Genomic DNA, 24,384 nt, shown 5'->3' with positions numbered 1-24,384 from the left:
GTTCCAAAGTTTAGGGAAGCTTTTAATGTTTAATAGATGATTGTATTTTAATGTCTGTTGGAAGCCGCCCAGAGTGGCTGGGGAAACCCAGCCAGATTGGCGGGGTATTAATACATTATTATTATTATTATTATTATTATTATTATTATTATTAGGTGCTGACACACTAAATGTTCTTACAAATGCAGAGCAGGTATTATGTGGTGCCTGAAATAGTGCCAATTCCACCAATCAAAGAGGTCGAGTGGGTGCAATTGGGTGCAATTCAATGTATTAGTTGCACTTCTCCAGCAGGTCCTGGGGTGGCTCACAGCCATTTAAAATTCAGAATTAGAATCGGTTGAAACAAATTGCAAAGGCAGGAATAGGCTGCATCCTGAAAAGACATATCTCAGGCGTCACAGGCTGGGGTAAAGAGGTGCACCTTCAGCATGCGACCATAGCTGTCAAGTTTTCCCTTTTCTTGCGAGGAAGACTATTCAGCATAAGGGAATTTCCCTTTTAAAAAAGGGAGAATTTGACAGCTATGCATACGACACACCTCTATGGGGAGCGAATCCCACAATTTACCACTCTTCTCTAAATCCGTTAGCAATTCATCAGCGTTTCATAAGAACAGAATAAAAAAAATCCTTCCAGTAGCACCTTAGAGACCAACTAAGTTTCCTTGCATATTCAGTAGGATGAGTGGATTGTAGAGGGTTCTTAATTCTAAGACCCTTGGGTATAATGTCCATTCTTGCATTTGTCAGAAAGAAGATGTCAGTCTGTACCTGTGCAAGTTTCTTGGTGAGATTGATGGACTTCCATTTCATGCGGCTCAATGTGGTGCCTTCCATAGTTCTAGTTACAGGTATACCAGTGAGAAACTTAGTTGGTCTCTAAGGTGCTATTGGAAGGAATTTTTTTATTTTGTTTTGACTACGGCAGACCAACATGGATACCTACCTGTCATAAGAACAGGGCAGAGCAGATAAGGCCTGCAGGGAGTGCGGAATGAAATCCGCAAGAGCAAATCTGGATTCTGGGGTTGGCTGAAAAGAAAGAAAGGCAAATGAAGCCCTCTTGTTTTGCACAATTTGTATCTGGGTTGTCTCCTGCCAGCTCAGTTATGCAGGAGCACTGGCTTTGGAGATTTATTTGCAAGATACTGCCCTGCACTCTCAAGCAGGCATCCCCAAACTTCGGCCCTCCAGATGTTTTGGACTACAATTCCCATCATCCCTGACCACTGGTCCTGTTAGCTAGGGATCATGGGAGTTGTAGGCCAAAACATCTGGAGGGCTGCAGTTTGGGGATGCCTGAGAGTCTCAAGCATCCCTTCCTTGACAGAGAGCTAGATACAGTGGAACCTCGGTTTACGAACTTTCAGTTTACGAACAATCCTAACCCGGAAGTAAGTAACCTGAGGTGTTTGAGGCCTAGGGAGGCCTCCGCCAAGGCCCAGAGCGAAACCCCGGCCTCCGCGAAGCCATCCGAGGCTCTGTGGCTGCGCTGCAGCACCGGAGGCCCTCGGGTCGCTCTGAGAAGGCCTCGGATGGCTTAGCAGAGGCCGGGGCTTCGCTCTGGGACTTGGCGGAGGCCTCCCTAGGCCTCAAACACCTCAGGTTACTTACTTCCGGGAGCCTCGGATGGCTTCGTGGAGGCCGGGGCTTCGATCCGGACCTTTGCAGAGGCCCCGATCCAAGCCCGGGCCTTCTCAGAGCGATCCGAAGGCCTCCGGTGCTGCAGCCTTTAAAAAGCTTCAAGGCAAAGACTGGAGGAATTAAAGAAATGCCCCCTCCCCAGCTGGCCTGGGGGGGGGATGACCAGAGGCCTCCACAACTGCCCCACAGGATGCCCAGCAGGGAGCTTCCCAGCCCCAAAGTTCGGTCAGGAACACTTACCTAGCGAAGAGAAAGAGCTGTGAAGCAACAAAGATGAGGCTGCCGAAAAGCCCTTGACCCCCAACTGTAGAAAGGTAAGCCCACCCTGGGGGGTTAAACTGCTGCTTTGGGGGGGGGCTTTCATCGTCTGCAACGGATGGACCCACTTTCCATTACTTTCCATGGGAAAGCTCGCTTCCGTTGATGAAGAGACTTCCGGAACCAACTGTCGTTGTAAACCGACTTGGGTGAGATTGGAGAGGAGGAGACGGTAGAGACTTCTTGTTGTTGTTGATGTTGTTGTTGTTGTTGTGCTGTAAGGTGCTGTTAAGCAAGTTCCAGGACTTCAGAGATTGACCAGAAATGAAAGCCAGGCAGCGATATTCTTTTAACAAGAAAGTTTATATAGATTCAAGTTGTTTTGTACAAAGCAAGTTGGATGCATTTAGAAATGGAAAAAATGCATGCTGTGACCAAAAATTGATCCATCTTTTATACTCTTAGCACAAGCAAGGCCCAACCCCTCTTCCAACCCAGTAACCTCCCCCCAACCAATGGCTAGCAAGTTCTTATACTTCCTGATGCATATTCATTAAAGCTCAACCAATGAAAATTGGTGGTTGCCTTGTTTGGTTCCAAGCTGCCCTATCCACTAGATGGTGCTGCAGGCTTATTATTGAGAGAAACTTCCTGACACTTAACTAATTCCGATAACCACGGCCCCCTTCTTAGAAATGTACGCAAGAGAGTTAGTGGTCTTGACAGCTCATAACAGTGTGTCGCACCTGGAGTCCTGTGGTGGGCACATCCTGGAGAAGCGAGAACTAACTAGTTTTGTGGGGAGCTGAACATCCTGCTCTTTGCTTGCTTATCGTGGTTCATCTAAGTTTTGAGGCAAATGTCAGGGGATCATTTCTCATAAATAGCTTAAAGCTTGCAAAATACCCTAACCGCAGTAGCTTGCTGCCGTTTGCAAAATTCTATTTTTGATACTGCTGTTGCAAGCCGGAGAAAGAGAAATAGATTTTAGCTTTTAGCTTGCTTTTATAAAATGGCTTTTCTGGCTATATAAAATGGCTCTTGCCTGGTCTTTACAGTGTTCCAAGATAGGTCACTGGCTTTCACTCCTTCATTCCCCCCTTTTCATCACGAAATGCTAACCATTTATGGTTCTGCATCTTCGCTTGATGAACCTCTAGGTACCAGATCATAGAGAGCCAGGACACGAGTACGTGTAGCTGCATTAACTGAGCGGCTTACCATTCGGCGTACAATCTGAATAAGGCAAGGCACAATGCATGATAAGGCTAAGACAATAATAAAGAAAACCAATACAACGAGCAGAATCTCTTTTAACCATGACCACCCTGGGAGCCAGGAAGTAAGCCAACTCCATACACTGGGGAGCCCTTCACCATCTAGGCTAACTTTGTGGTACAGATCAGCCTGTTTTTTTATGTTTTGAACATCACCCTGCACCCGGGTGCTCTGGTTGTACACATTTGCTAACTTCCTAATCCTTCCAATATCGGTGACCACCCGCTGGTCCTGATTGATGTACACACAACAGGAAGAGTTAAGGAGGGCACATACCCCTCCCTGGCTGGCCAGTAGGTAGTCTAAAGCCATCCTTTTTTTTTAATTTTTATTGCACATGAATAAAGCAAAGAATAATACATACACATACATTCATACCATTCATCATACAAGACATAAACGAAAATTCAATTACTTACACTAACATACCATACCTACACACATTACATTCCTACCTATAGAGCTATATTGTTAATATTATATTCAAATTTCTTGTCAATGTTTAAAAGTCCGATAGGACCATTGTGGGAAGAGCTCGATAGGAAGAGAAAAAGTATAATGGGCAAGCTAGACAGCACCAAAGGCCTAACCTGAAATATTTTTTGGTTTTAAAAAAGGAGATTTTTTAAAAAAATATCTCAGGAAGGAAGAATGCAAGAAAAAACAAAAAGACAAAAAGAGAAAGAAAAGGAAAAGAAAGGAAAAAGGAAGAAAAAAAATTAAGAAAAGAAAAGGGAGGAAGGGGGGGAAAGAAAGAAAAAAAATCTGAAGTCATAACGGAGAGAGAGAGAGAGAGAGAAAAAAAGAACAAGGGGTAAAAGAAAAAAAGACAAAAAGAAAAAGACGATTCGGACTGATTCAACAGTCATCTCTCAACTAAATACATTTCGTCCTCTAACACTTCCACCGCGCTATACACAGGAGTTTACCCTTCAATATTTCTTATCCTGTCCTCTAATTACCACTCCTGGTCTCATTAACCTTCGTACTTGATCCCGATCCCATAAACAAAATCATTATCGTCTTATCACAAGTACTGTAAGGGGAAAAAAAAGAAAATGAACACTCTACAATTTTTTTGAACAATCCTGTATAGTTATTCTAAGCACAACCATGTCCCGTTCCCCACTCCCATATTCCTTAGATAGTCATTGAGGCACTCCCACTGTTTTCTGATCTTGTCTCTAGACTTGTTACGTATCAAATCTGTTAGCTTTGCTAGTTCTAGATATTCGCAGAGTTTGTCGACCCATTCACTTCTTGTTGGTATTCTTGGTTCCTTCCAGGTTTTTGCAATAAGCGTCCTTGCCGCTGTTGTTGCATAAAGATATATGTCTACCTTATCTCGGGGTATATCACTATTTAGGATACCTAATAGATATGCTTCCGCTTTTTTCCCATATGCGATTTTAATTAATTTTTGGGTTTCCCGGTGGATCATCTCCCAAAATGATTTAATTTTTGGGCATGACCACCACATGTGGAACATCGTTCCGATGGCCTGCTGACATTTCCAACATTTGTTGTTATTGTTTTTATTTATTTTTCCTATTTTTGCAGGGGTCATGTACCACCTATAGTGTATTTTCATAAAATTCTCTTTCAATGTATAACACGCTGTGAAGTTAATTTGCTTTTCCCAAAATTCTTTCCACCTTTCATATTCTATAGGGTATCCTAGGTCTTGTTCCCATTTTACAATATATTTGTTTTTTACTCCCTGCTCCCCTTCCTGTTCGTTTAACAGTCTATACATTTTCGAGAGGGTTTTTTCTTTGCTCTTAAGGATTTCTTTCTCAAATCTCGTCTTTGTTTCTCCAAATCCCCTAGTTCTAATATCTTTATCAAACGTTGCTTTCAACTGGAAGTATTCGAGCCATGATATTCCTTTTACCTTAAGCTCTTCGTATCCTTTGAGCTTAATTTCTCCATTTACTTTCTCAGTGATCTCTCTGTAAGTGGGCCAGACCTTTCTCTTATAACATCTTAGTGTGGCATTGGCTTCCACTGGTGAGGCCCACCAGGGGGTTCTGTCTATAATTTTTTCTCTTGTTCTATTCCACACCTCCCATAGGGCCCTTCTTATAATGTGATTTTGAAATTCTTTGTTTTTCTTTCCTTTATCATATAACAAATACCCATGCCACCCAAAGATTTTATTTATGCCCTCTAGCTCCAAAATATCAGATTTTTCTAACAACAACCAGTCTTTTATCCAGGACCAACACGCTGCCTCGTAATATTTTGTCAAGTCCGGTAGTGCAAATCCTCCAATTTCTCTTGGATTTGTTAATATCTCCGATTTCATCCTCGCCTTTCTCCCCTGCCAGATGAAATTCGTCAGGTCTTTTTGCCATTCTTTTAAATATTTATTCCCAATTATAATCGGGATGCTTTGGAATAAAAACAAAACTTTCGGTAGAATTACCATCTTGATCATGGATACTCTGCCCCAAATAGATAGATTCAGATGTTTCCATTTTGTCAATTTTTTCCTCACCTCCTTCCATGTCTCCATATAATTATCTTTTAATAAATTTGTGTTTTTGTTTGTTATTTGAATACCTAAATATTTAACTTTATTTTCTGTTTTTATTCCTGTTATCTTTTCCAATTTCTCTATATCTTTTTTTCTCATATTTTTTGTTAACATTTTCGACTTATCTTTATTTAGTCTAAAGCCCGACACTTCACCAAATCTCCCCATCTCCTTTAGCCCTTCCACGATTCCTTCCTCCGGATTCTCAGTCATTATAATTAAATCGTCGGCAAAGGCTTTAGCTTTAAAACAATAAGCTCCCAACTTTATTCCTTTTATTATTCTGTTCTTCCTGATTGCCACCAAGAGGGTCTCCAAAACTGCAATAAACAATAAGGGAGACAGGGGGCAACCCTGTCTTGTACCTCTCTCTATACTAAATTCTTCTGTGATTTCGTTGTTTATAATCAGTTTTGCCCTCTGATCTCTGTAGATTGCCTTAATTCCATTTAGAAATTTGGGACCCAGTTCTAGCTTTTCACAGGTTCTTATCATGAAATCCCATGATACGCAATCAAAAGCCTTTTCGGCGTCTACCAGTAACATTGCTGTTTCTAGGCTGGGGTTTAAATCCAAATATTCTATCAGGTCTATGATGACCCTGGTGTTATCTTTTATCTGTCTCCCGGGGAGGAAACCCGCTTGGTCCTTTTCGATTATTCTATTCAATACATTTTTTAATCGATTTGCCAATATCCCTGTGAAAATTTTATAATCTGTGTTAAGTAAGGATATCGGTCTGTAGTTCTTAATTAATTTCAAATTCGAATCTCCTTTAGGTATCAATGTTATCAGGGCTTCCTGCCAGGACCTCGGTATTGTGCCTTTTTCTAAAATTTCGTTCATTATTTCTTTTAATCTCGGAATTACCAGATCTTCTAGTACCTTGTAGTATTTTACCGAGATCCCATCGGGTCCCGGCGACTTTCCTTCAGCCATTTTCTTTATAGTTTGTTTTATTTCCTCTTCTTGGATTTTTGCATTTAAATATTGATATTCTACTGGATTTATTTCTGGTAATTTATTTTGAGTCAAATAGTTCTGGATTTCTTTCTCGTCTTTCCTTTCCTCTTTATAAAGCCTCTTATAGTAATTTATAAAACTTTCCTTAATTTGTTGTGGATCCGTTATTTCTTTATCTTCAACCTCTATTTTGTTAATTATCCTATCCTTTTCTTTTTCTTTAACTAACCACGCCAGCATTCTCCCAGGCCTATTGGCCTGTTCGAAATACCTTTGTTTTGTCCACAATATTTTATTTTGAACTTCTTTACTTATTATTTCTGTGAGGTGGTTTTGCAATCTCTTGATATGCTGTCTTAGTTCATCATTCCCAGGGTCTTTTATTAAGTCTTTTTCTTTCTCTCTTATTTGTTTGTTCATTTCCATTATATTTTTCTCTTTCTCTTTTCTTACCCTTTTCATTTGTTGAATACTAAAACCCCTCATATAGGCTTTGCTAGCCTCCCAGACTATCTTCCTGTCTGTATCCTGTTTTTCGTTTATTTCAAAAAATTCTTTTAATACTTCTTTTGCTTTCATTACCCTCTGCTCATCCCTCCAAATCTCATCATTTAGTCTCCACCTTCCTCTTGTCTTTCGCCCAAAGTTCAGTTGAATTGATACCGGATTGTGGTCTGAAATAGATTTGTTTTGTATCTCTGCTTTTTCTAGATTTAACATTAATTTTTTTGTCATCCATATTGAATCTATTCTTCCCCCAGATTTCTTTGCATCAGAGTAGTGTGTAATATCTATTGCCGTAGGGTTTTTGGTTCTCCAGGTGTCGTATAGTTCAAAATTTTCGACTAGTTGAAAAAAGGAAAGAGGCAGCCTACCCGAGTTATTACTTCTATCTTTTGTCGTTTTGTCTAAATCCATGGAGGTTACCCCGTTCATGTCTCCCATCAATATAATATTCTCCCCCATGTAGTCCCACATCGTTTCTTCAAGGTTTTTGTAGAATTCATCTTTTCTATTATTCGGAGCATAGATCCCTATTACCACCACATTTCCCATCTTTGTACAAATTTCTACTCCTATTATTCTACCTTCTTCATCATTGAATAGCATCCGCGGTCTTAGGTTTGGGTTGATATATAATACTACCCCTCTCTTTTTTTCCCTACCCGCTGCCACGAATTCTATTCCCAATCTGTTATTCTGTAATACTCTTACATGATTTTTACATATATGCGTTTCTTGCAAACACACTATGTCCCATTTTTTCTTCTTCAGCAGATGTTCTATTTTGTTTCTTTTAAATTTCCCATTCATCCCGTTCACATTCCACGATATACACTTCATCTTTATACAGTACCTTTATTATGTTAATAAAATCTGATTCTTGCGTGGTGCTTTTCGACTTCAAGTATCCCCTGCAAATTTCAAAGGGCAGATCAGAAAGCCACAAACAGACAAACAAACAAACAAATAAACAAAAAACAAAGATAGAAGGCCAAGAAAGAATAAGAGTCAGTCAAAACAAATTGAACTAAAGAAGAAAACAAGACAAAATAAAATATCTAAGTAGAAAAAGCAAACAAAAACAAAAAAACAACAAAAAAACAACAAAAAAAAAGGGAGAAGGGAAAAAGCAAAACAAAACGAGCAGGACAAAACAAACCAAACCATACAAAACAAGACAAAGACAAAACAAAAACACCAAAAAGGTTAGATGTGATGCAAGGTGTCTGGAAACGGAGAGGTAACCCAACACCTCCTGGGGTCAGGTTTTCAGTTTTATTTGTCTGCTGTTTGCAGAGATCGATTGTCTTTCTTATTCTGGTTGCTTTTCTCCACCGAGCTCTTCCCAGTATTTTCTCCAGAAGCTCTTCGTGTCTTCCACTGATTTAAAATAGCGCCTCCTTTCTTTATAAGTGAACGATAGTCCTTCCGGGAATTCCCATTTAAACAATATCTTCTTATTCCTCAGTGCCGTTGTCATAAATTTATATTTGTCCCTTTTCTTCAATATACGTGGTGGGATTTCTTTCATTATCTCCACCCCCTTTCCTTCTATAATTAGTGGATCGGTCCTGCTTTTCTGTAGAAGTTTGTCTCTCAGTAGTCTTGAATTTAAAAATAACAAGCAATCTCCCGGGCCCTTCCTGGGTTTGTTTTGGTTTGGTCTTGTCCTGTAAATATTGTCAATGTCTAAAGTCAATTCGTCCTCTTCGACTCCCAGCCAAGTTGCAATTTCTTTAGTCAATTTTATAGCAATTTCTTCTCCTTGTGATTCTTTCACACCTCTTACACGGAGAGTCATCTCCTTCTGTTTCATTTCTAGCATCGCCAAGGAGTCATATATTTCTTCTTGAACTTTCTTTAATTCATCTATTCTTTCTTTATTTTTGTCCTGATGTCTTTTCATTTCTTTATATTCCTGTTGGACTTTTTTCATTGAGTCTTCTTGTTTCTGTGTTTTCGTCTGTATTTCTTGAATTGATGTTTCTAGCTCTTTATATTTTTTTGTTTGTTGATTTACTTGTTCTGTGAGTTCCAGAATTAAATTTGAGTTTTTTTCAATTTTGGACCCCATACTTTCCATTTTCCCGTCCATACTTTTTATGTTCCCATCTAGGCTTGTTATCTTGTCACTCAAGTTTTTTTCCATTCTTTCCATCAATGCAATTAGTTCTTTCATTTCTGAGTTGGTTTCTCCTTCTGCAATCGAATATCTACGTGGTTGATTTTGTGCTGAGCCGAATCCACCTGTTGCTTGATGCTTCTTTGAGCCCATCTGGTCTTTAACTTCTTTATATCTGTTTATCTTTCTTTAGTTTATTTTAATTTTTAATCTTTATTTAATTTGTCTCTATTTATACTTCCTGATGCATATTCATTAAAGCTCAACCAATGAAAATTGGTGGTTGCCTTGTTTGGTTCCAAGCTGCCCTATCCACTAGATGGTGCTGCAGGCTTATTATTGAGAGAAACTTCCTGACACTTAACTAATTCCGATAACCACGGCCCCCTTCTTAGAAATGTACGCAAGAGAGTTAGTGGTCTTGACAGCTCATAACAGTGTGTCGCACCTGGAGTCCTGTGGTGGGCACATCCTGGAGAAGCGAGAACTAACTAGTTTTGTGGGGAGCTGAACATCCTGCTCTTTGCTTGCTTATCGTGGTTCATCTAAGTTTTGAGGCAAATGTCAGGGGATCATTTCTCATAAATAGCTTAAAGCTTGCAAAATACCCTAACCGCAGTAGCTTGCTGCCGTTTGCAAAATTCTATTTTTGATACTGCTGTTGCAAGCCGGAGAAAGAGAAATAGATTTTAGCTTTTAGCTTGCTTTTATAAAATGGCTTTTCTGGCTATATAAAATGGCTCTTGCCTGGTCTTTACAGTGTTCCAAGATAGGTCACTGGCTTTCACTCCTTCATTCCCCCCTTTTCATCACGAAATGCTAACCATTTATGGTTCTGCATCTTCGCTTGATGAACCTCTAGGTACCAGATCATAGAGAGCCAGGACACGAGTACGTGTAGCTGCATTAACTGAGCGGCTTACCATTCGGCGTACAATCTGAATAAGGCAAGGCACAATGCATGATAAGGCTAAGACAATAATAAAGAAAACCAATACAACGAGCAGAATCTCTTTTAACCATGACCACCCTGGGAGCCAGGAAGTAAGCCAACTCCATACACTGGGGAGCCCTTCACCATCTAGGCTAACTTTGTGGTACAGATCAGCCTGTTTTTTTATGTTTTGAACATCACCCTGCACCCGGGTGCTCTGGTTGTACACATTTGCTAACTTCCTAATCCTTCCAATATCGGTGACCACCCGCTGGTCCTGATTGATGTACACACAACAGGAAGAGTTAAGGAGGGCACATACCCCTCCCTGGCTTGCCAGTAGGTAGTCTAAAGCCATCCTGTTCTGCAGAGAGGTTGTGGCCATCTGTCTGACCTCTAGCTGAAGGGCCAGTAAGGCATCAGCCGTAGAGTTGGCCATCAAGGCCATCTGTTCTACCTCCCCCTGAAGGGTGGTTAAAGCATCAGCAGTGGAATTGGCGAAGAGTTCCAGCGATGCTGAGACATTGACCAGTGCTCGTTCTAGTTCAGCAACCCCAAGCCAGGGTAGGAAGGCTCTAACGCCTGAGTGGAATTTGGTTTTCCTGACCACCAGGGGGTTACCTGTATAGGGGTTCCTTGCTCTACGAAAGCGAGTGCGTTCTCTTCCTGGGAGGGTGTCGTGGATTGTGAGCCCCGGGGCCAGGGTACCCAAGGTGCAGGTTCCATACCAATTAGCAGGCAATGTCTTGTAAGCAGTGTGGTCACACAGCCAAAACCAGCCCTCTCTCTTCCCCGGAACCGACCAGGCAAACGTCCATGGGTTTGTTACCCATGGGTTAGTCGACCCTGTCACTGGGTCTATGGGGGGGGGTCTGGTGTAGTTGTGTAGACTGGTGCACCCCGAGTAGTTGCCCACAAATTTCCCTTCCGGGAGAGGATCTTGGGCATATGCATAGGTCCGTCTGGTCCATTCCGAGACGTACGAGAGGGGTGGAATCTCCCTATGGATGCAGGGGCCTCCCTCTTCGACCCTGTCAATACGCCAGATGTGGTGTTGGGGGACCACGTATCTGGTGTATCTGGTGCCCAGACGTTGGCGAGTGGCCATCAAATCATGAAACTGACTCTTGTTCATAAAAAGGGGAACTCCTATTAGTGGAATTCCCTGTCCTAGGTGCATAGGCACATGCACACATACCCAGCATTCTGACCGGTTCAGGGCTTTTGCTACAGCAGAGGTCAGATTCAGGAAGGTGTTCTCCCTCCACCCTGTGGCAGTCTGGGAGGTGAGAACAATCAGGAGGCAGGGTATGATCGGATTCCTCATCCTGATCAGAGGGATGTCTGATGCCCCAGAACAAATGGCTGTACCAGCAACACAGAAATAGCACAAACGAGGTAATACCACAACCCAGAGGGATGGGGGTCCACCAGGGCAAGGGCATGTGGGACTCTAACCTCCGGTCCTACTGGGGCGTGAACAGCGTCGACAAACGAATTGTTCCCACTTAATTAAGGGAAAAGTGACCATCCGTGGACACCACTGTTCGGCTCCCTCACTAAGTTGGGACTGATACACCGCAAAGCCTCGGTAGCTGTAGAGGTGGCAGTAAATTCTATACAGTTCAAATGCTGGACCTACTCTCCGGATGAGGATGAAGGGGCTATGAGCCCATCCCTGAGCCTCAGTGGCTCTGTAAACCAGCCACAAAGGAAGGCAGGGGTGTTGGAATAGGACGTAGCTATGGTGGCCACACCTTAAGCTTCCTGCGCAGAGGAAGACGCCCCTTCGGATCACTGGTCGGACAAACCACTTATAGCACTGCAGCTCCGACCAGTCCTCTTGGTAGGGGTCTGAGAGTGAAGGGCGCCTCTGCATAGGAGGAGGTCCCTGCCTCTAATTGCCTAGATACCACCGCCGGAGTCCAGCCTGGGCCTGAAGGTATGCAAGGTCCAGGATCTCCACTATTTCGGGGCCGTCGGCATACCAGGGTCTGTACCAGGGTCTGGATTCTTCCGGAGCTAGGAGCCCTGTCTGTCTTCCTGCCGGACCCACTGGGTGGCGGTCACCTATGTGGCCCCTGACTAGGGCGTATGGGGGTTGAAACCCTGGGGTGGCCACTCTTATGCAGCCACAAGAATACCCTGCCACATCCAAGGGTATTAGGTGTGGAGTCACCAGGCCTACAAGCGCAGGTGTTGTTTTGGAATTCTGGGAGGTGCGAGCCACTACAACAGTCACAGGTGGAGCTGCCGGATTTACTGGCACCTGTTCAGCAATTTCAATGTGCACCTGATTCAAGCTCCCTCCCATGCAGCACCTGGACCAAGATTAGGGCCTGGTCTATTAAGTGGGGTTGGTACACAGCTCTACCCCCCGATGGACAGTTGGTTACCCCCCCACAACAGCAAGAGCGGTCCAGAACTCGATAGATTTCGACCGTCTCTGCAACTTCCCGCAGGAGCAACACCCACGCACGCTGGGCAGTGTTGTGGTAGAGGAGCCACAGTGGGGACGTGGGGTGTTTTACTACCTTAGCTGCGTTAGATCCCTGTTCCCAATAGCCAATGAGCACGCCGTCCCTCACCACCGGCAAGACAAACCAGTCGTAGCAGAGGTCAGCAGGCCAGTGAGGTTGGTATGGCCCGGTGGGGGCAGACCAATAGGACATAGAACAAATCAATACAGAATAGAGGAAAAGTAGAAAGAGGAAAAGTCCTTGTGCTGATCAGCCGCAGGATCTCGGTGCCCGTGGCCCAACGCTCTCCCGGTAGCGTCAGACACAGGGGTTCTTGGAGAGAGTCAGTTTCAGAGGGTCAGCCGGGTTGCCTTTGCAAGTCCAAACACCCTCTGACTTCTTCAGACGCGTGTGATGCACCCAGGGAATCACCTCGGCCACTTTCACCGCAGTTGGAGTGGAGAGAAGGACGGTATATGGGCCTCGCCACTTGGGGATGAGGGGATCGTGCTTCCACTCCTTCACCCAAACGCTGTCGCCCGGCTGGAACTGGTGGACCGGCTCAGCGAGACTGCACGGTGTACGCTCGAGGGAGTACCTGGAAAGAGAAGCAAAAACACGGGACAGGGATTGCACTTGTTCCTGGGTGATGTGATCTCCCACCCGGCCCAAACTTGCGGGGATGTCACGGACGAAAGGGGGTGGTCGGCCATACAAGAGTTCAAAGGGTGAGAGCTTTAGTCTCTTGGTTGGAGCACACCGGATGCGGAACAAGGCAATAGGTAAGACATCTGGCCAGGCTAGGCCTGTCTCCTGGGTCAGCTTAGCCAAATGGTTCTTCAGGGTGCGATTCATTCTCTCAGTTTTTCCCGAACTTTGAGGTCTGTAGGCTGTGTGTAGCTTCCAGTCTATCTGCAGCGCCTTGCACACTTCTTGCACCACCTTATCAATGAAGGCTGGGCCGTTGTCACTGCCAATACTCCGGGGGAGGCCAAATCTGGGAATGAGTTCATGTAGCAGTTTCTTGGTCACCTCCCGGGCTTTCTCAGTCCTGGTGGGATAAGCTTCTGCCCAGCCAGTCAGCGTGCAGACGAACACAAGCAAGTATTTGATTCCCCTTGCCGGGGGTAATTCAGTAAAGTCCACAATCAAGCTTTCCATAGGTGTGTAGCCCACGTGTTGCACGCCTGGTGGAGGTAGAAGGCATTGCCTGGGGTTGTTTTTGGCACACAGGATGCACCTCTGGGAGATAGCAGCAGTCAGTTGGGATAAATTGGGGATGTAGAGTATTCTCCCAAGGTGTTCCCTAGCTGCCGGACCTCCGAAATGGGTGGACTCATGATGATTTTTCACAATGATGCTGGCAAGTTGGTGGGGCACAAAAACACGGTTGTCTGGTAGAAGGAACCATCCCTTCTGGACTCTGGCTCCTTCCTGGCGTGCCCACTGCTCTTCATCTGGGGTGTAATGTGGTTCCACATCGTCTGGAGTGAGGTCTGGTATGAGGGCTGCGGTGACCGCTGGTAGAGGTTTCAGAGCTGCTGCACGGGCGGCGGCGTCTGCCTTTCGGTTGCCTCTGGTGACCATGTCCCGTCCTCTCCCATGGCCTTTGCAATGCATCACAGCAATCTCCTCGGGGCCCCATACGGCTTCCAGTAGCGTCTCAACTTCAGGCCCATATTTCAGGGGTTGCCCGTGGGCCCCAATCAGGCCTCGTTCTTTCCACAGGGCTCCATGCGCATGCAGGGTCAAGAAGGCGTATTTGGAATCTGTGTAGATGTTAGCCTTGCATCCAGCTGCCAATTGCAGGGCCCTGGTCAGTCCAATCAGCTCGGCTTTCTGGGCAGAGGTACCAGGGGACAATGGTTCAGCTTCCACTACTTCCTCATTAGTTACCACCGCATATCCTGCCTTTCGGATGCCGTCTAGGATGAAGCTGCTGCCATCCGTGTAATACACTACATCGGGATTCTTCATTGGCTCATCCTTCAAATCTGGTCTGCTGGAGTAAACCTCATCCATCACTTGGAGGCAATCATGGTGCTCCGTGTCCTCGGTGTCAGGCAATGGCAGTAGAGTGGCCGGGTTAAGGGTGTTGACAACCCTTAAATGTATCCTGGGATTTTCACACAAAAGTCCTTGGTACTTGGCCATGCGAGGGTTGGTCAGCCAATAGTTCCCTTTATATTCCATGAGGGTGAGAACTGCATGGGGAACATTCACATACATCTCCTGGCCGAAGGTGAACTTATCTGCTTCTGCCACCAGGGTTGCTGTTGCAGCAACAGCTCGCAGACAGGGTGGCCAGCCTTTGGCCGTGGGATCCAGTTGTTTGGAGAGGTAGGCGACAGGGCGATTCCAACTTCCTAACTTCTGTGTTAATACTCCGGCAGCGACGCCGCTTTGTTCATGCACATAAAGTTGGAATGCTTTCCCGGGATTGGGCAGACCCAGGGCTGGGGCCGCCATCAGACATTGCTTAAGAGTTTCAAAAGCTGCTTGCTGGGCTGGTCCCCACTCGAAAGGGTCCCTTTCCCCGCCTCTGGTACTCTCGTTCAGGGGTTTTGCTAAGACACTGAAGCCTGGGATCCAGATTCTGCAAAAACCTGCCGCTCCGAGGAATCCCCGCAGCTGTTTTCTGGTGGTAGGTTCCTTCATGCAGCAAATAGCTTCCTTTCTTTCAGGTCGCAGTGACCTCTGCTGGTGTGACACATTAAAACCTAAATATTTGACTTCTTTTTGACACAATTGAGCCTTTTTCCGGGACACTTTGTAGCCAGCTTCCCACAGCAAGTGGAGAAGTTCCTCGGTACCCTCTGCGCAGGTCTCGTAGTCTACTGCCGCCAGGATTATATCATCAACGTACTGCAAGACAACCTTTTGGCCAGGTACTGAGGGGTACTTTGCTAAGTCCTGTGCCAATGCCGTTCCAAAAAGAGTGGGCGAGTTCTTAAAGCCTTGCGGAAGTCTCGTCCACGTAAGCTGTCCCTTTGTACCGGTCAGTGGGTCCTCCCACTGGAAGGCAAAGAGTGGCTGGCTTTGGGGAGCCAACCGACAACAGAAGAAGGCATCCTTGAGGTCCAGCACGGTGAAGAAGGTAGCTTCAGGCGGGATGAGGCTTAGTAAAGTATATGGGTTGGGCACGTTGGGGTGGAGGGTCTCTGTGGCTTGGTTGACGACCCTCAAATCCTGTGCCGGACGATAGTCATTGGTCTGGGGCTTTTTGACCGGAAGTAAAGGGGTATTCCATTCAGATTGGCAAGGTTTGAGTAGCCCATAGTGGAGCAGGCGGTCTAGATGCTTCTGTATACCTTCCACTGCTTGGCGTGGTAGGGGATATTGTTTAACAGAGACGGGGGTTGCAAAAGGCTTCAATTTGACTATGATAGGTGGTATATTGATGGCTAATCCTGGGGGATTGTCCTCAGCCCAGACACCCGGTGGCGCTTGAAGATTTTTAGGGATCTGGTCATTGGGGACGGCTTGCTGGGTTTCGGTGGTTAAGGCTGCCAGAAGTTCCCATGAGTGCTCTCTGGGCACCGTGACCGACATTATGCCGCTTGCCTGTGGGGGCAACTTCAATTCTGGTCCTTTGGGGGTGAAGGTAATTTGAGCCTGTAGTTTGGAGAGGACATCTCTACCCAATAAGGGTACGGGACACTCAGGTATGTACAAGAACTGGTGGGTCAGGTGTCGCCCCCCGATCTGACAGTCCAAGGGTTGTAGAAAAGGTTTTCTTGAGTGGTTGCCAGTTGCTCCCACTATGCTCACTGTTCTGTGGCTTTCCCGTTGGAGGGGAGTGGTGAACACTGAATATTGAGCTCCGGTGTCTATCATAAAGTCCATGAGTCGGTTCCCTAATTTAATCTGGACCATGGGTTCCGATTGGGAACCTAAAAAGGCTTGCTGAGTGCCTACAAAGGAGGAACCCGGTCCGTCCTAGTCTTGGTATTCTCCCATGGCTGCCAGGCCCACAAGGTCTGTCCTGTCCGGTCCTCTGGCGTATCTTCCTTCCACTATTCTGCCACGGCGGTCTCGTCCTCTGTCTTCTCCCCTTCTTCCTGGCTGATTCTGGGGACATTCGGCCTTCCAGTGCCCTTCCCGCTTGCACACCGCACACTGGTTTCTTCCTAAGGCTTGACCTCTTCCGCCCCCTCGGCCACGGGTTTCTGAGTTGTTGCGGCGCACCTCCCGGGTCACTGGGGTGTGAGCCATTGCCGCGGCTATCACCGCTGCCTTTTCCTTCATCCACTGCTTTTTCTCTCTCTTCTCCACATCTCCCCTCTGTTCAAACACCTTTTGGGCAATGGCCATGATTTGGGATCTAGACATGCCTTGGAACCCGGCCTGTTTCTGGATCTTTGTTCTTATGTCCTTTGCACACTGTCCTATGAAGGAGGCGTTCACCATTAACTCATGTGCAGCGTCTTCAGGGTCGAAAGGGGTCCAAATTCTATAGGCTTCCATCAGGCGCTCAAGAAAATCACCGGGACTTTCATCTGGTTTCTGTGTTACAGTCGAGACTTTAGACAAGTCTGTTGGTTTTCTAGCTGCCCTACGAACGCCATGCAGGAGAGTTTCTCGGTAGGTTGTCAGGGCAGTGCGGTGGTCTGGGACATTTGGGTCCCAATGTGGGTCGGTCAGGGGATAGCGGCCAGGCCAGTCCCATTCGGCCACCTGTTGATCTTTTAGATGTTCACATGCCTGTGAATTAATTCGTCTCCTCTCCTCTGAAGTAAAAAGGGTGCTCAGCAGCTGCTGACAGTCTGGCCAGGTAGGTTCATGGGCTGCAAATATGGAGGACAGCAAGTCCACCATTGCCTGGGGTTTCTCAGCAAAAGCAGGGGTGTGGGTCTTCCAATTCATCAAATCGGTGGTGGTGAAGGGGACGTACTGGAGGGTGAATGTCCTACGTGGAGGGTCAACTTGTGCACCGCCTTGTCCTCCCTGAACTGCAGGGGGTGCCGGTGGTGGATTGTCCCAGACTACGCGAAGGGGTGTCAGGACTGCTGCTCCTGCCTCTGCGGTGGACCTGGACCGCTTTATGTAGTCCCCCAATGCCTTATTTCGCCCGTTGCGATAAGCCTCTTCAGCCTTCCGATACATGGTGGTGGAGGACCGGCACCTACTCATTTTCTCCCTCAATTCTTTAAGATTGGGGTATAATTCCTCCAGAACCTGTTCAGTAGGCTCTGTCCCTTTGCTTTCTGGGCTGGCTGAGGGCACCCCGCCTCCTGCTTCGGCTCCTGGGGCCACATATTGGGGCAGCGGTGGAGCGTTGGGGACATGGGGTGGTTGTCCCTGGTCTCCCAGTGGGGCCACCACGGCACTTGGAACATATGGGGGTGGAGCGAGGACTTCTGCCTCTGGTCCCTGGTAGATGGGCTTCTTAAGACATTTTCCTACTTGTCCTCCTCTAATTTCATTCCCGAGGGCCATGACCTTGCATTGGTCAGTCTTGCATTTCTTCAGCCAAGGGGGGTCTTCTATTATGACGTTCAGCCAACTGTCCACAAACGGTATCTGATCGGGATGACCTCCCTTGTCCTTGATGATGTTGGCCCACAAACGTCCGACCAGGTACCTATCAAAACTCCCCTCTGAGGGCCACCCGGTGCCTTGCGTTGGCCAGTCTAATTCACACAAGTTCCGTAAGCGTTCTGGTGTCATTTCTATGCCATAGTCACCGGAGAAGCCCTTATCGAAGTTGTTCAGCATGCATTGAAGGGGGGTCATTGGACCCTTTGAGCCTCCCCCTCCCATATTTAGTATGGCCCTGTGCAGCGTTCACACACTCAAGCACTCACAGACTCAGTTCGCAACTTTCCCTGCCCAGACGCGGTCGCCCGGCTGAGAACCGAGGTACTGGTTGCTACTACCCCAGGGGAATGCCCTGGGGTTGTCAAGCACACATGCACACCAAAGGTGCCTCTTTTGCTGGACGCTGCACCACACTCTAACCTCCCGGTTCCCCCCTTTCTCTTTCTTCCTTTTTCCTAAGCGTGGGTGCTTGCCAGGGGGACAATCCTTCCCCTGTTACCACCAACACGCTGGAGATGTGATCAGGATCTCCCTTCTCCTTAATTAAAAGGAGGTCTTCCTATTCCCCCTTAGGGCTTGTTTTACTCACCCCCCAGCCGGCTGGTTTCTGTCCTGTCCTCTCAACCTCGGTTCTTCAATCCGTTGCCTCTTTGGTGCAGGGCGCAGGGGGTCCAAGTGCCGTCCGCTCTCCTCCGAAGAAAGGTTTTCGGTGCGCGCTGGAGTAGCTGGTTAGCCGGTTGGCTGCCGCCCCGCCCTGCCCATAAAGGGCAAGGGAGCTGCCTTCTGGTCTTATTAAGGACTTAAGGTCCTTTTGATCCGAGTCACCTGGGGCACCAGAAATGTAAGGTGCTGTTAAGCAAGTTCCAGGACTTCAGAGATTGACCAGAAATGAAAGCCAGGCAGCGATATTCTTTTAACAAGAAAGTTTATATAGATTCAAGTTGTTTTGTACAAAGCAAGTTGGATGCATTTAGAAATGGAAAAAATGCATGCTGTGACCAAAAATTGATCCATCTTTTATACTCTTAGCACAAGCAAGGCCCAACCCCTCTTCCAACCCAGTAACCTCCCCCCAACCAATGGCTAGCAAGTTCTTATACTTCCTGATGCATATTCATTAAAGCTCAACCAATGAAAATTGGTGGTTGCCTTGTTTGGTTCCAAGCTGCCCTATCCACTAGATGGTGCTGCAGGCTTATTATTGAGAGAAACTTCCTGACACTTAACTAATTCCGATAACCACGGCCCCCTTCTTAGAAATGTACGCAAGAGAGTTAGTGGTCTTGACAGCTCATAACAGTGTGTCGCACCTGGAGTCCTGTGGTGGGCACATCCTGGAGAAGCGAGAACTAACTAGTTTTGTGGGGAGCTGAACATCCTGCTCTTTGCTTGCTTATCGTGGTTCATCTAAGTTTTGAGGCAAATGTCAGGGGATCATTTCTCATAAATAGCTTAAAGCTTGCAAAATACCCTAACCGCAGTAGCTTGCTGCCGTTTGCAAAATTCTATTTTTGATACTGCTGTTGCAAGCCGGAGAAAGAGAAATAGATTTTAGCTTTTAGCTTGCTTTTATAAAATGGCTTTTCTGGCTATATAAAATGGCTCTTGCCTGGTCTTTACAGTGTTCCAAGATAGGTCACTGGCTTTCACTCCTTCAGTGCAGAAACACTTAGCCGTTCTTCCTGCCAGCTTCAAGCTTGTGCATCCTTTGTCTCTCTCTTATTAAAAATTAAATTCATCTTTATTTCTTATTTAGAAAAGAACACAAATACACAACACAATAAAGCATAACATAATCAAATCAACACCGATTTACATACAAAAAGAAAAGAAAAACGAACAACAACAACAAAGAAGAAGCAACAACAACAACAAAAATACTGTTTAAAAAAATTAACTTCCAAACATTTTAACATCGGTTCCCTTCTCGTATGAAATTTCTACCATGCTTTTCCCTTATCAGTTGAATCCTATACCATATCTTATTTACCTTATATTAATTAATTAATTACTTTATCAACTTGTGCATTTTACTCTAAGCATATCACCCACTTCGAACTTATACCTTCATTGTAAAAATGTTCCTCCACATAACTCCACTCTGCTTTAATTTTTGTTTGGGGGACTCTCCTAATTATTGCCGTCAACTTTGCTAAATTCATGTATTCCGCCAATTTGATATACCATTCCTGTATAGATGGAACTTTATCTCTGTCCAAAATGTATTAAACTTTTTGCAACTCCACCAGCAATGAAGATAATCCCCTACTTTCTCTTTACATTTCCAACATTTATCCTGATCATTTTTATATATTTTTGCTAATTTAGCTGGTGTTAGATGCCACCTATATACCAATTTCCACATATTTTCCCTTATCCGCATACAGGCCGTAATATTTATATCCTCCAAAAATGGTCCAAAAATGAATTATACTCCCCTTTTTTCCCCTTTACCTAAAGCGTGCCAGCCTCCTACATGCTCTGACATGCTGCTGTGTGCTTCCCCACCACAGGAAATTATCAAAGCGGAGCCGGCGGTGCCGTTTTCAACTTACCTCCTCCGCCAGGCGATGGAGACCGTCGCGCAGATGACGTAAGTATGGGGAGGTACTTCTAGTCTGCCTACAGCTTGTCACTGCCCCACCTATTCCTGGCACTTCCCTTGCCATACCCTGAAATTGTACCCCTTGGCCAGACACAGTGCCTATTTCCTCACCAGGTTGATGGACTTCTGGGTGCTGATCATTTCCTCTCCCCTCCTTTCTCTTTCCTCTTCAGTGCCTTGAGACCACCCATGAACAGCTGTTGAAGACCACCATCAAAAAGGTCTTCGCTTTGCCCTTGACGGGCAAAGCGACACAGAGCCAGGTAACTGAACTTTCTGCTTCTAGGGATAGGAATGGAGGAATATGGGGTTGCCAGGTTCAAGTGCCTGAGCTGTGTAAGCTACAAACGAAGGTGGAAGTACGATAGTTAGGGCCAAATGGTTTGGAACACCCCAAGGAAGTTGAGCCCAGTGTGGAGTCCTCTATCTTTATATCCCATGACCTGTAACCTTTCTTGATGTATGTCAAAGAACATTTGATGTTTAGGACTCTTTGTGCGCTGTGTTTGAAGCCCTGCATAAGCTTTGTTACAAATTGGCTGAGCAGCTGGAGGCCAAGGCTGCCCTATTGCATTAGCCCTAATATCCTGGGTCCCTAGCTGGATCTGCTGAAGCTTGCTGTGACTCTCTTGATTCTGTGTGCCATTTCAAAGGTGTTCCCTCAGCTTTTCTCATTCTGGCTACAGGCTGCAAAAAGACTTTTCTTTCTTTGAAAAGAGAGTTGAAGAATGTGTGCTTCTCCAGATGGGCTGCCCTTGGCCCAAGAGTCAGGAGTGGTTGGGAGTCCAGAGCACATGGGATTTCTTCAGCTTTTAAATGCTTTTGCTTCTCTCCTTTCAGGACTTCTACCAGCAGACGGTAAATGCATGCATAAACATGCTGAGCGGCTTGCTGTCGGAGGCCCCCTCCCTGAAGACCCTGCAGCAGATATTGGAGGTAAGGGAGCCCCCAAGATGTCAGAGCAGATCCCCGGCAGGAGGACAGACCCCCTTGAAATGATTGCACGGGGGGGGGGCACCTGTGGCCAACTCACTGGTTGTGGATGCTGATGGTGAACTGGGCCTCTGTTCTGCTAGGAATGCTTGTGCAAGGCACACATTCAAAGATACCGTATGTCCTCTGCTGATGGCATTAGGGGAAAGGCCGAAGCTCAGGGGCAGAGCATCTGTTTTGGATGCTCAAGGTCCCCGGTTCAATCCTCAGCATCTCCAGGTGGGGCTGGGAAAAGACTCTCTCTGTCTGAAACCCCAAAGGACCAGCTGCCATTCATCATTCCCTGTGGGCAACACCAAGGTTGGTGCATGAATGGCTGGGCTTGGGCTAAGGATGCGGCCTGCATTCCATGGCTACGGCTGGGCTGATGTGGATGTTATATTATTGTAATTATCACACACACAAACACAAACACAAATGGCAGATTGCAGGGCAATTCACAACATGAAAATACAAAATGAGAACACAAAATACACAATAAAACAAAAACAAACCGGGAGCCAATTAATTTCAAATTCTATTAATGTTTAATGTGTTTATAATGGCTTTTTTCTATATCTTTAGTTCTTATTTTGTTTGTAAGCTGCCTCCAGTCCTTGTCAAAGGAGGTATATAATAATAATAATAATAATAATAATAATAATAATAATAATAATAATAATGAAGTAGAACAAATTGCAGCAAACATTCTCTTTTTCAAAACAACCCCTTTTTGCAATTTGGAGTTAAATGTCCCCTCTAGGGTCCCGGCACGATTGATCCAGGCAGTAACCGAAGCTTTGTGAATTTGCAAACCCAGATTAACCTGTGATGATGGTTATTTCTCTCCCACAGCACACATATGGCTATTTACTCCACAACCATCTATGAGCGCCAAAGAGCCGTGAAGTCCACCAGCTTCCTAATAAAATATGTGGCGGAACACCTGGATTTCGATGTGCAATTTCAGATTATTATTATTTTTATATAAAAGACTCTCTGTCTGAAACCCCAAAGGGACAACTGCCATTCATCATTCCCTGTGGGCAACACCCAGGTTGGTGCATGAATGGCTGGGCTTGGTCTAAGGATGCTGCCTGCATTCCATGGCTATGGCTGGGCTGAGGTGGACGTTGCATTATTGTAATTATCATACACACAAATGGCAGATCGCAGGGCAGTTCACAACATGAAAATACAAAATGAGAACACAAAATACACAATAAAACAAAAACAAACCAGGAGCCAATTAATTTCTAATTCTATTAATGATGATTTCTCTCCCACAGCACACATATGGCTGGATGTACTCCCCGGAGATCTACGAGCAGCAAAGAGCGGTGAAGGCCACCAGCTACTTAATAAAATATGTGGCTGAACACCTGCAATTTGATGTGAGTGATGCTGCGGAGGCAGAGCATAGCCATCATGGCTAATAGCCATGGGTAGCCTTCTCTTCCATGAATTTGCCTCATCTTCTTTGAAAGCCATCTTGGTCCATGGCCATCAATGGCTCCTGTGGCAAGGAGTTCCAAAGTTTAGCTGTGCACTGCAAGAAGGAGGACCATCCTGAAACTTCAGTTTCATTGGAGGTCCCGGAGTTCTCATGTTAGGACGGAGAGAGAGAGCTTTCTCTCCACTTCCCCCTTGCCATACATTGCGTCTCCTCTTCCTTGCCGTTTTTCTAAACAGAACCCCCCCTCCCAATGCTGCAACCATAGAGCTCCATAACCACCTTACTCCTTTTGGTTGCCCCCTTCTGAACCTTTCCCAGTTCTGATTTATAATTTTTGAGGTGAAATTGATAATATTTGTGTTGATCCCAATGGGAAAATAGGAGGTTTTGAGCAGGGAGCACTAATGCTGTATAACCCTCCTTAGGAAAGGAAGTGCGGAGGAGGGAGCAGCTAAGAAAGGGCCACGTGGTGAAATGGGCCAGAGAAGACTATTTCGTCTCTGGCTCCTCCATATACCACAATGACATCTCAAAAGTGGCCAAGGTAGGTGTGGCTTTTTGGACTCTTTCTTGCTAAGACCGCAGCCAGCTCCCAGATAGCAGAGGTTTGTCCATTCGGGCCAATGGGGCCCTGCCCCACCAACCTCCTCAGGCTCAAAACAGAGGCAGGGGGGAGCAGATTTCCTATAAATGAAACTTTCTCTTCGGATGTAGAATTAGCTTGTTTCTGGGAAGGAAGAAGGCATTGGTTTCCATGGCTGTGGCTCGCGCCTCTGTTTCCATTCTGCTGCAGTTCGGCTTCCAAAAAAACAACCACCAATAAATTTTCCTCCCTCCCCACCCTCCTACTTTCCATCCCATTTTTCAGTTCTTCCTGACAGCTTCAGGCTTGTGCATCCTTTGTCTCTTATTTTGATGTTACAGGACTTTGGCGGCATCTTCCAAAAACAACTATAAAATAATCTTCAAAGAGGCCCGAAAATATATACGTCGCCAAGACCGAAAAGAGACAGCCATCGGAATGGCGTTATATTTTGCTGTGAGTGTCGGAAACGGGGAAAGAGGCGCTCCTGCTCATGGGCATACCCAGCATGGGGCGGGGGGGGG

At 45.9% G+C, this 24,384-nt stretch overlaps 1 protein-coding gene and 2 long non-coding RNA genes across 3 annotated transcripts in view; 1 reads left to right on the top strand and 2 right to left on the bottom strand.

Annotated features, from left to right (window-relative positions):
* LOC148685798 (uncharacterized) overlaps positions 1–24,384 on the bottom strand; it is a 126,481-nt gene that overhangs the window by 58,884 nt on the left and 43,213 nt on the right. The window lies entirely within an intron of this gene.
* On the top strand, positions 1,768–24,283 carry LOC148685801 (uncharacterized). Its single transcript, XR_015949937.1, has 8 exons — positions 1,768–1,960; positions 20,758–20,837; positions 21,023–21,112; positions 21,690–21,785; positions 22,677–22,779; positions 23,111–23,215; positions 23,703–23,821; positions 24,202–24,283. It is a non-coding gene; the product is annotated as an uncharacterized LOC148685801 (long non-coding RNA).
* Positions 2,249–11,730, bottom strand: LOC148685802 (endogenous retrovirus group 3 member 1 Env polyprotein-like). The gene has a single exon (XM_088669330.1). The coding sequence runs from the start codon at positions 11,569–11,571 to the stop codon at positions 10,138–10,140; it is 1,434 nt and encodes a 477-aa protein (XP_088525456.1). The 5' UTR covers positions 11,572–11,730; the 3' UTR covers positions 2,249–10,137.

The sequence above is a fragment of the Zootoca vivipara genome, chromosome 5, assembly GCF_965207765.1.
Source record: "Zootoca vivipara chromosome 5, rZooViv2.hap1.1, whole genome shotgun sequence".
NCBI classification, from domain to species: domain Eukaryota; kingdom Metazoa; phylum Chordata; class Lepidosauria; order Squamata; family Lacertidae; genus Zootoca; species Zootoca vivipara.
Note: the sequence above shows the minus strand (reverse complement) of the source record. Positions and strands in the feature narration are given on the sequence as shown.